Source organism: Ranitomeya imitator, chromosome 4, assembly GCF_032444005.1.
Source record: "Ranitomeya imitator isolate aRanImi1 chromosome 4, aRanImi1.pri, whole genome shotgun sequence".
Taxonomy (NCBI): domain Eukaryota; kingdom Metazoa; phylum Chordata; class Amphibia; order Anura; family Dendrobatidae; genus Ranitomeya; species Ranitomeya imitator.
The window spans coordinates 318,387,346-318,397,766 of NC_091285.1; the positions used below are offsets into that span (position 1 = coordinate 318,387,346).

At 41.2% G+C, this 10,421-nt stretch overlaps 1 protein-coding gene across 2 annotated transcripts in view; it reads left to right on the forward strand.

The window, feature by feature from the left end:
- KCND2 (potassium voltage-gated channel subfamily D member 2) overlaps window positions 1-4,210 on the forward strand; it is a 757,023-nt gene extending 752,813 nt beyond the window's left edge. Inside the window, exon 6 of one of the 2 annotated variants that reach the window (XM_069764865.1) lies at window positions 2,932-4,210. In XM_069764865.1, coding sequence (XP_069620966.1) covers window positions 2,932-3,109 — 178 coding nt within the window. In that variant the 3' untranslated portion in view covers window positions 3,110-4,210. The remainder of the gene's footprint in view (window positions 1-2,931) is intronic. The other variant, XM_069764866.1, reaches the window with a different exon arrangement.
- Window positions 4,211-10,421: the final 6,211 nt, after the last annotated feature.

A 10,421-nucleotide genomic window follows, 5' to 3' on the forward strand; every position in this document is an offset into this window, starting at 1 on the left:
ATGGGAGCAGCACATGACAGAACGGGCGCAGGATGGAAGCAGCACATGACAGAACGGGTGCAGGATGGCAGCAGCACATGACAGAATGGGCGCAGGATGGCAGCAGCACATGACAGAACGGGCGCAGGATGGCAGCAGCACATGACAGAACGGGCGCAGGATGGCAGCAGCACATGACAGAACGGGCGCAGGATGGCAGCAGCGCATGACATAACGGGCGCAGGATGGGAGCAGCACATGACAGAACGGGCGCAGGATGGCAGCAGCGCATGACAGAACGGGGGCAGGATGGGAGCAGCGCATGACAGAACGGGCGCAGGATGGCAGCAGCGCATGACAGAACGGGCGCAGGATGGCAGCAGCGCATGACAGAACGGGCGCAGGATGGCAGCAGCGCATGAGAGAACGGGCGCAGGATGGGAGCAGCACATGACAGAACGGGCGCAGGATGGCAGCAGCGCATGACAGAACGGGGGCAGGATGGGAGCAGCACATGACAGAACGGGCGCAGGATGGCAGCAGCGCATGACAGAACGGGCGCAGGATGGCAGCAGCGCATGACAGAACGGGCGCAGGATGGCAGCAGCGCATGACAGAACGGGCGCAGGATGGGAGCAGCACATGACAACGGGCGCAGGATGGGAGCAGCACATGACAGAATGGGCGCAGGATGGCAGCAGCGCATGACAGAACGGGCGCAGGATGGCAGCAGTGCATGACAGAACGGGTGCAGGATGGCAGCAGCACATGACAGAACGGGCACAGGATGGCAGCAGCACATGACAGAACGGGCGCAGGATGGCAGCAGCGCATGACAGAACGGGCGCAGAATGGCAGCAGCGCATGACAGAACGGGCGCAGGATGGCAGCAGCACATGACAGAACGGGCGCAGGATGGCAGCAGCACATGACAGAACAGGCGCAGGATGGCAGCAGCACATGACAGAATGGGCGCAGGATGGCAGCAGCACATGATGGAGACCATATACCAATATAAATGCTCGCCACCCGGGCGTAGAACGGGTTCAATAGCTAGTTAATATATAGAGATAAAAAATAAAGTAAAGCAGCATGGTGCTTAGAAAGTGGATCCCAACTCTGAGCCATTCCCAGTACTAAATACCACAATCTACAATATGCCGAGTTGTAATTGTAATTTTTATTTTATATGGTTGAATAAACTACCACATTTTTTCACATTGCAGTTTGAAGTGCTACCATTTTTTTATCTGCTAACTAGATTAATTCTAGATGTATAAACTGATAAAATAAAATGGAACATACGGTAGTTAAAATAAATGAATACATTACCCTAACAGGGAATTGCAAGTGGTCTTTGTGGTCTGGGTGAGAGCTTTTTCTTTCGCCCCAAGCTGACATTTTTTATTTTATTGCAATGTTGCAGCAACAAAAAAAACAAAATTTTGGCGTTTTGATTTTTTTTCTCATTACACCATTTATTGATCAGACTGGTTTATTTTATATTTTGATATATCGGTCATTTCTCAAAGCAGCGATACCAAATATGTGTATTTTTTAATTATTTTATTTTAGTGGGGCAAAAGAAGGGTGATTTTAACTTTTGTGGGGGTTTTATACTTTAAAAAATGTTACACTTTTTATCTTAATTAATAGTCCCCTTAGGAGACTTAAAGCAGCGACTCAGGATGTGCTATACATATGTAGGTCTTCACAAGTGGCGTAAGTGGGTGGGGGTACAGTGGATTTGTTGGTAGTCAGTGCTCATGTGGGCATATGTAGGTCTTCACAATTGGCGTAAGTGGGTCAGAGTACAGTGGATTTGTTGTAGTCTGTGCTCATATGGGCATATGTAGGTCTTCACAAGTGGCATAAGTGGTGGGAGAATACAGTGGATTTGTTTGTATTCTGTGCTCGTGTGGACATATGTAGGTCTTCACAAGTGGCGTAAGTGGGGAAAAATACAGTGGATTTGTTTCTATTCTGTGCTCATGTGAACATATGCAGGTCTTCACAAGTGGCGTAAGTGGGTGAGAGTACAGTGGATTTGTCTCTATTCTGTGCTCATGTGAACATATGCAGGTCTTCACAACTGGCGTAAGTGGGTGAGAGTACAGTGGATTTGTTTGTAGTCTGTGCTCATGTGGACATATGTAGTTCTTCACAAGTGGCGTAAGTGGGGGAGTATACAGTAGATTTGTTTGTAGTGTGTTATCGTGTGGACATATGTAGGTCTTCACAAGTGGCGTAAGTGGGGGAGAATACAGTGGGTTTGTTTGTAGTCTGTGCTCATGTGGACATATGTAGGTCTTCACAAGTGGCATAAGTGGGTGAGAGTACAGTGGATTTGTTTCTATTCTGTGCTCACGTGGGCATATGTAGGTTTTCATAAGTGGCATAAGTGGGTGAGAGTACAGTGGATTTGTCTCTATTCTGTGCTCACGTGGACATATGCAGGTCTTCACAACTGGCGTAAGTGGGTGAGAGTACAGTGGATTTGTTTGTAGTCTGTGCTCATGTGGACATATGTAGTTCTTCACAAGTGGCGTAAGTGGGGGAGTATACAGTAGATTTGTTTGTAGTGTGTTATCGTGTGGACATATGTAGGTCTTCACAAGTGGCATAAGTGGGTGAGAGTACAGTGGATTTGTTTCTATTCTGTGCTCACGTGGGCATATGTAGGTTTTCATAAGTGGCATAAGTGGGTGAGAGTACAGTGGATTTGTTTCTATTCTGTGCTCACGTGGGCATATGTAGGTTTTCACAAGTGGCGTAAGTGGGTGAGAGTACAGTGGATTTGTTTGTAGTCTGTGCTCATGGGGACTTATGCAGATCTTCATAAGTGTTATAAGTATACATACCCTTTAATACCTTTGAAAATGAAATAACCTAACATGAAAATGAGAAAAGTACTAGGCTTCAGTGTAAATATCTTCCATCTTTCTCTTACAGCAGGTCCAGTCTAAATGCCAAAGTGGAGGAAACCATCAAACTAAACTGTGAGCCTCCATATGTAACAACAGCTGTAATAAGTATCCCAACATCACCAGTAACTTCGCCCGAGGAGGATGGTAGATCAGCGTCCCCAGATTATCGACAGAGGAACATTGTGAGAGTGTCAGCACTTTAAACCGTGATTAAAGATGATATTTTTTTCGTAAATGAAATGAAAACTGTTCAGTCTCCCTGAGATTTCCAAGCGATGGATGATTTGCATATTAATAATAACAGACTTGAATAATGCAATGGGACCTTACAGCAGATCTTCCAATCCAGTAGAAGTGTGACTACATATATGAGCACAATGAAAGATCGCCCATTGATTCCCTTTTTGTTTTTGCTTTCTCTTTCCTTTTACTAATGCAACACTTTTATATGAAAACCTAAAAAAAAAAGAAATCCCTGCAAAGGAAGTCTTTTGGAGTAGTAAAAATTACCATTACAGCAATGGAAACATTGTGATTATGTTTTCCCTAGAGGGAACATTGAACGTTCCATAGCATAATGAGTATGAAAGAACATGCATAGCAAGTATATTTGTACTTATTGAAATGACATCAGTAATGCATGCAGCTATTCTTCAGAGCAGGGATTTGAGATAATTGAAGCTGTTTCCACCAAACATTATTTAAGAAAAAGGCCTTTCAGTGCGCTCAGAACTGGATGAATAATGTTTACAGTATCAAAGACAAACAAAAGCGTGGTGGGAACAGGGCCGTATTTCTGATATCACATGATGTCTTGTACATAAATAGCGTTTCCCTGTTGTTTTCTTGTTGGGTTATCTTGTTTGGCAACAAGCGCAATAACTGTGTGTTTGCTCCATCACGAGTCTCTATTTAATTTCATATTCTTAGCGGTGTTCAATGACAACTCTGGTTTCACACTCAAAACGGATATCTGTGCTCACCGGTTAATCACACTACTTCTGTTACTTTGTGTTGGTTGAAAAGAAAATCTGAATATAAGCAGAGATAATAGCTATATTAGCTCAGTGATGGTTTTTAGGGGAGGGGTTTTTACAGAATTCTTCGATTCTGGAACATGCATGAAAATTGATTGTTATTGGTCTGGAATGCTTGTGACGTTACGCTTATTATTTTGTAGTGCTGGTGGTGTCGGTTTTGATGTTCAGCATTAATATCCTGTAACTCATATAGTTTGTGTCGGACTAATTCACTATTTACCCCATTTGACCAATGGTCATTCAATAAATAATGACTTAAATGACAAGACGTAAAGAGTCCTGGCTAACCTGCAGCTGCACAATACCTGATTATAAAGCTCCACAACATCTAAAGACTCAAAGGTGGTAGTACTTTTAAAATAAAGTATCATAAAGGTTATGTATTATGTATGAGAATGGTCTGGTTCCATGTACTCAATAATGCAAATTTTTAATTTAGGATGAGGAAAAGTAAGGTGGAACAGCAAAAAAAGAAACAAACATATTTTCAGTGATATGAAATTTAGGTTGTAACATTTATCTGCGTCAGTTTTTTCATGCTTTTTTGGTCCTTAATTGTTATTTAGTCTATTAATTCAAATTCCAAAACCAGAATCTCAAATGTATCATTTACTAACAACAAAGGAATTACCTCTTAACATTTAACAAACAAAAAATGGTCTCTATTTCACAGGCTTCGTGGAAGTCAATGCGAGTAAATCTACATAGTAAGAGTTATCACAAGTCTTTCAAGTTTCTATTCTTTGTATCCACTGTCCTTGATAGTTGAAGGAGTAGTCTCATGTTATTAAATTGCTTTTGTTAATTAGACAGTATGAAAATAAGCAAGTTTTTAATTGAGTTGATTTTTCTATCTTCTGTTAGTCTCCTGCTGTGAGAGCTTTTATCTTACATTGTATACAGCTTGTTGCCAAGGAGATAGATGAAGAAAGCCTGGCCATGTGCAGTAGCTACATTCCAAGCTGAGGAGTTAATTTATCAAATCACAGCCTATTGATTTCTATATAGCAGTTAGCTGTTCCCCTCCCTCTCAGTTCCTGACTTGTTATAAGTCCTGCAAAATTGCCAGCCCCCAGCATCAGCATTTTTCAGAACAGTTCTGCTAATTACTGCTCACTTGTACAAAGGCTTTATCTCTGTATCCAAATACAGTGATAACAGTGTAGTCTCAAGAACAAGTATTTTAACCATGATGAGAATGAGCAAGTTTGTAATTGACTTGCTTCTTCTAACTGCTGTCATTCTCCTGCTATGACATCTTTTATCTTAAACAGTGTACAGCTTTATGCCAAGGATATCGACCATCAGAGCCTGGCCGAGTATGTGGAGTAGCTACATTCCAGGCGGAGGAGTTAATTTGTGATATCCCAGCCTCCTCTTTCGAGCCCATTGATTTCTATACAGCAGTTAGATTCTCAACTTCCCTTCTGAGTTCCTGACCTGTTATCATTCCTGCAAAATCACCAACCACCAGCATCATCATTTTCCAGAGCAGTTCTCCTAATCATTGCTAACTTGTTCAAATGTCCTGTTATATCTATATGAAAATATAGTAATAACAGTGCACATTCAAGAACAAATGTCATTAATGTTTCACAGTAGCAGAAGAAACTACTGACCAGAAATGTAAATCAAGGAGGAGTGCCCACCTCCCCACCAGCCAGGAAGTGATTAGACTGCATATTTATGCAGTGCTTGAGAATGCTCCTTTAATAAATGTGGCTTGTTCTTTGCTTATACCTAGCTATACATTTTAGTCTTTTACTTTACTCTATTTATTAAAACCATCTAACGGAACAACTTTTTTTTACCTTTGCCACCTATCAAAGACCAGCTTAAATTTCTTTAAAATGTTCCAGAAAAAAATGAAAGCTGTCCCGTAATTGGCTGCTTTGCTGCAAACCCAAATGCTCAGATACATAGCTTTGGTAAAGTGGCATATTGAATATAAACCTATTGATGGAAACTCCATTCTGTTGCATCTGTATCATGACATTTCTCATCACTAGCCTGGGTGCTGAGCCACATGAAGCAAATTGGCCTAATTTATTAAAATCGTCCAATAGGGAAAAAAAAACCTGACCCTGTTGCTGATAGCAGCCAATCATAATGTAGCTTTCATTTTGAGCTCCATTTGGCTGCTATGGGCAAGATTGAATTTTCCATTGGACAATTTAGATCAATAATTGCTGCAAGTCAATATGCTACTGTTGAGTTGTGTAAGATAGTAAATTTGTCTCTGCATACATTTCTCTATAGATATTTCCTACAAACTGTTAACTGATTATTTAATTGGGGTTGCGGTAATTTTATTCTTTTGAACGATTTCTGGATATCAAGGATGGATTATTTTCTAGACACAGCAGATTTCCTATGGGTGTCAATATTAGTCCATAACTAGGACACTTGCTAAGGTAGATGTGAGAGGCTGAGAGGAATACCTCTTGGGACTATTTTTTCAGCCAATTAACTCTCAAAACTATTTTTATAAATTTATATTAGTTACATTTATTTTCTAATGTTTATCCAAAACTACAATTTTATAGTTTTTGTCATTCTTCTGCAATCTCATTTCAGCCGAATTTCTAGAAATTGGCAAGAGTTTAGATTTTCATGTGATTATTTTTCACACATCGATAGCGATTAGAGTTGCGCAAAAAGATTCATGGGAACCTGGTCCAATGGCCACCTTGGTAATCCATGACCGCTAGACCAGTACCCTGCGAACATTTTCCTATATGCCGGCATCCCTGGTACCTGTTCTGATTAGTAGACCTCGCGCAATGTCATCATTTTTGAGTGACAGCTAGCTCTCAGACAAGTACAAATAGATCATATGTGTATAAGGCTACTTTCACACTAGCGTTGTGCGCTGCACGTCGCGATGCGACATGCAGATGCAACGACGCTAGCGTTGTTAGCGCCGCACAACGGGTGCAGCGGATGCAGATTTTCATCACATCCGCTGCCCCATTGTGAGGTGCGGGGAGGTGGGGGCGGAGTTCCGACCACGCATACGCAGTCTGAAAAAGTGGTCCGTCAGCAGCAAAAAACGTTACATGTAATGTTTTTTGCTCCCGGCGGTCCGCCACAACACGGCGCAACCGCCGCACGACGGTTGCGACGTGTGTCAATGCGTCGCAATGCGTCGCTAATGTTAATCTATGGGGCAAAAACGCATCCTGCAAACAACTTTGCAAGATGCGTTTTTTCCCCTAAACGACGCATTGCGACGTATTGAAAACAACGCAAGTGTGAAAGTAGCCTAAGTGTATCAGGTAGCTAAAATATTTTGCAGATTGTGTTTTGTTATTATTGTACATGTCCAGCTTGTGTGGTGTCACATTTCTACATTTCCAGGTTTTCAAATAATGTAATTTGTCATAAAAAGGGTGAATTCTATGAAATAGATCAAATTAAGGTTGATATATTTTACTTGCAGTTACATTTACTATCAGGTAGAAATACATTTTTCTGGGATGTTTGACTAATACTATGTATGGCACTTGTGCACAAAGGCCAGGATTTATCATCCCTCCATGCCAGAAATTGGTATTATAAAAAGTTACAAAATGTCACACGAGGTATTTTGTGACATTCGCATTAGCCCCATGACTTAACAGAAGCGTCATGGCCTATTGTGTGACAAATTTACTATAATGTGAGCTAGAGACCTGGCATATTCTATAGCTGTACCTGGTGTATATTGTAGCCCAAAAGAGGTGCCACCTTTACTAAGAGGTGTGCACTTCTTAATACATCTTGTAGACCTTGCTCCAGTGAGCTATAGATTCAAGACTAGTGTTCAGACTTGATAAATTCCCACCAAAAAGTTAGACCGACTTAACATGAGTGTTTTTTATGGTCAGTATACGGATCACAATACCCGTTCTGGCAGCGGATCTCCCAACTCAAAGAGAATGTGTCAAATCATTTTTGCGTACTACTACTAGTATCCTGAAATAGGGCGTCAGTGATTTAGTCAGACTGTCATACGCCTAAGGATTGCATCGCAATCTTGGATTGGCCGTCTGCTCTCTTGACCTATAGAAATGGATGCGGTCACCCTCAGGTCATGTGAGCCGACAGCCAGGCCGAGGATTACGATGCGATCCTTGAGTGAGTAATATGGCAGTCTTACTGCACTCAATCATGCAGAGGGGAGAGCAGGATTATGGGCAGGGGAAGGGTTGAATATTCATTTAGCATTACATACACTTGGCTAGCCTGTGCCCATGTAAATGCAAGATCAATATTTAACCCTTCCCCCACACATAATCCCGCTCATTGCTCCGCATGAGCATCACTGATTCAGACAGACGGCCATATTACTCGCCCAAAGATTGCATCACAATCCCCAGACTGGCCATTGCTGATCGGTGCACGACAGCATGCATCTCTATGCAGCTATCAAGCTCAGGGCAGGAGAGCAGACGGCCAGTCCGAGGATGTAATGCGATCTTTAGGCATATGGCAGTCTGACTGATTCACTGACACCGGCACAGAGGGGAGGGATTATTGGATGGGGAATTGGTGAATATTCCTCTCGCATTAACATACTTTGAATAGATGACACACAACTATAAATTGTCTGGGGCTTCTAGCAACACAGCGGGGCAACGTACATTAATAAAAGTTACATATCCTGAAAAGGTTGCCCAAGCGCTATATCATGAGACTATTATTTGAGTATGCAAAAATGATATGCAGATTCCCTTCAAACTCTACAGCCTCATATAAGTCTATAAGGCTATAAGTTAGGGTCAAGGGTAGCGATGAGCGGACCCGTGAAAGTTCGGTCTCTCTGCAACAGACTTCCCCGGAACTCTGAACATTACAACAGAAGTCAGTGTTTGGTGTTTAGCACCAGACACTGTCAGGTACGAACCCCAAACTTTTAAATTCAGGTTTGTTCTTCTCTAGTCAGGAGCCACGCTGTCAGTCTTGACATGGTGGCGGTCCATATACAAACCCCCAAATATGCTTGTGGGAACCCAGCCTTATATAACAATCTTATTTTAAGAGATAAATATGGAAGACTGTTGTCATGTGAAATAATGCAATGAATAGTACATTTAATCTATTTACTGCTATCATGTCCCTGATTAGATAACTACAAAATTATTTATTTTCAGATCTAAGAAAAGATAAAATATGTGCTGATTACTTTTTGCAGGAAAATGTAAATTTATTTAAAAAATGCATCTCATGTTTTTCCTTATAGCCTGTAAATTAGTTTCTTATGTTTACAAAACTCAATTAGCTATGCCCTGATACAAAACTATGAAAGCAATCACAGCGGAAACGAGAAGGATGCCTATCATTCCTGCTTTGAAATCACAAGAAGCTTAGCATAAAGGAGCTCCTGAAAACACACATATCATTTTTTTACATACTGCGTGCAGAACAGAGACTGGGGTATTATATTCCCTGGATGCTGGATGTCAGAGGGGACACCTAGAAGCTATAATATTAAGATGCAGGACCAGGACAACAAGAATGACTTGTACACACATACCTGAATCTACATCCAAGATAAAGGAAAGCTTTTCCTATGAGTATGAGTGTTAATACATTAGTCATAATAAAATTACCAGGGTTCAACTCTGGGCTTCTCACCAATTGTTAAATTAGGCTGATATAGATTGCAACAATCAATTTAAACTGCTCTTCCAAGGTTAGACCCCATTGAAATGGGTAGGGGGTTGAGCACTACGAGTCTTCTGTAATGCGTATACATTTCAATACAGAATGCCATGTGTTGCAGGCACTTTGATTGCACTAGCTCTGAGCTATTTTTGCTGAATTAGCTGTATTTATAATGTATGTACATTGTTCCAAGATACTTAACAAGCAATCCTTAAAACTCATATATTTTCACATTAACCATTAATGCTTTACTTATAGAGACTAGAGATTAGCAGATAAGTCAAACTTTGAATTTGCCTATTCGCCTAGATTTTCCCAGGAACTATGTTTCTTTTTATGTTCTGGGGTCTTTCTCAGACACCAGAGCATAATAAATTAAAGGTTTAAAAGATGTAAAAAATAAAATATATCCTTATACTCATTTCATCACTTTGCTGTTGTCTGCGCTCCTCACTGTCATCCGTTCAGTCCTTGTTGCATCTTCTGATCCCTGCCACTTGCGCTGAAATCCCAGGACCTCTCATACTGAGCCAAGACTTCTAGCTCTGATAAAGCCCAAGAGGGTTTTGCGCAAGTGTGAGGAAGGTCACAAAAGTAACAACGTTGTGCCGCGCCTTTGCACGTGCATACACAGAACACACAGAAATTTTGGCTCAGTGTGTGAGTTCCAGGGATTACAGTGCAAGCATGGGGAACAGAAGATACAGGTGCTTCTCACAAAATTAGAATATCATCAAAAAGTTAATTTATTTCAGTTCTTCAATACAAAAAGTGAATCTCGTATATTATATAGAGTCATTACAAACAGAGTGATCTATTTCAAGTG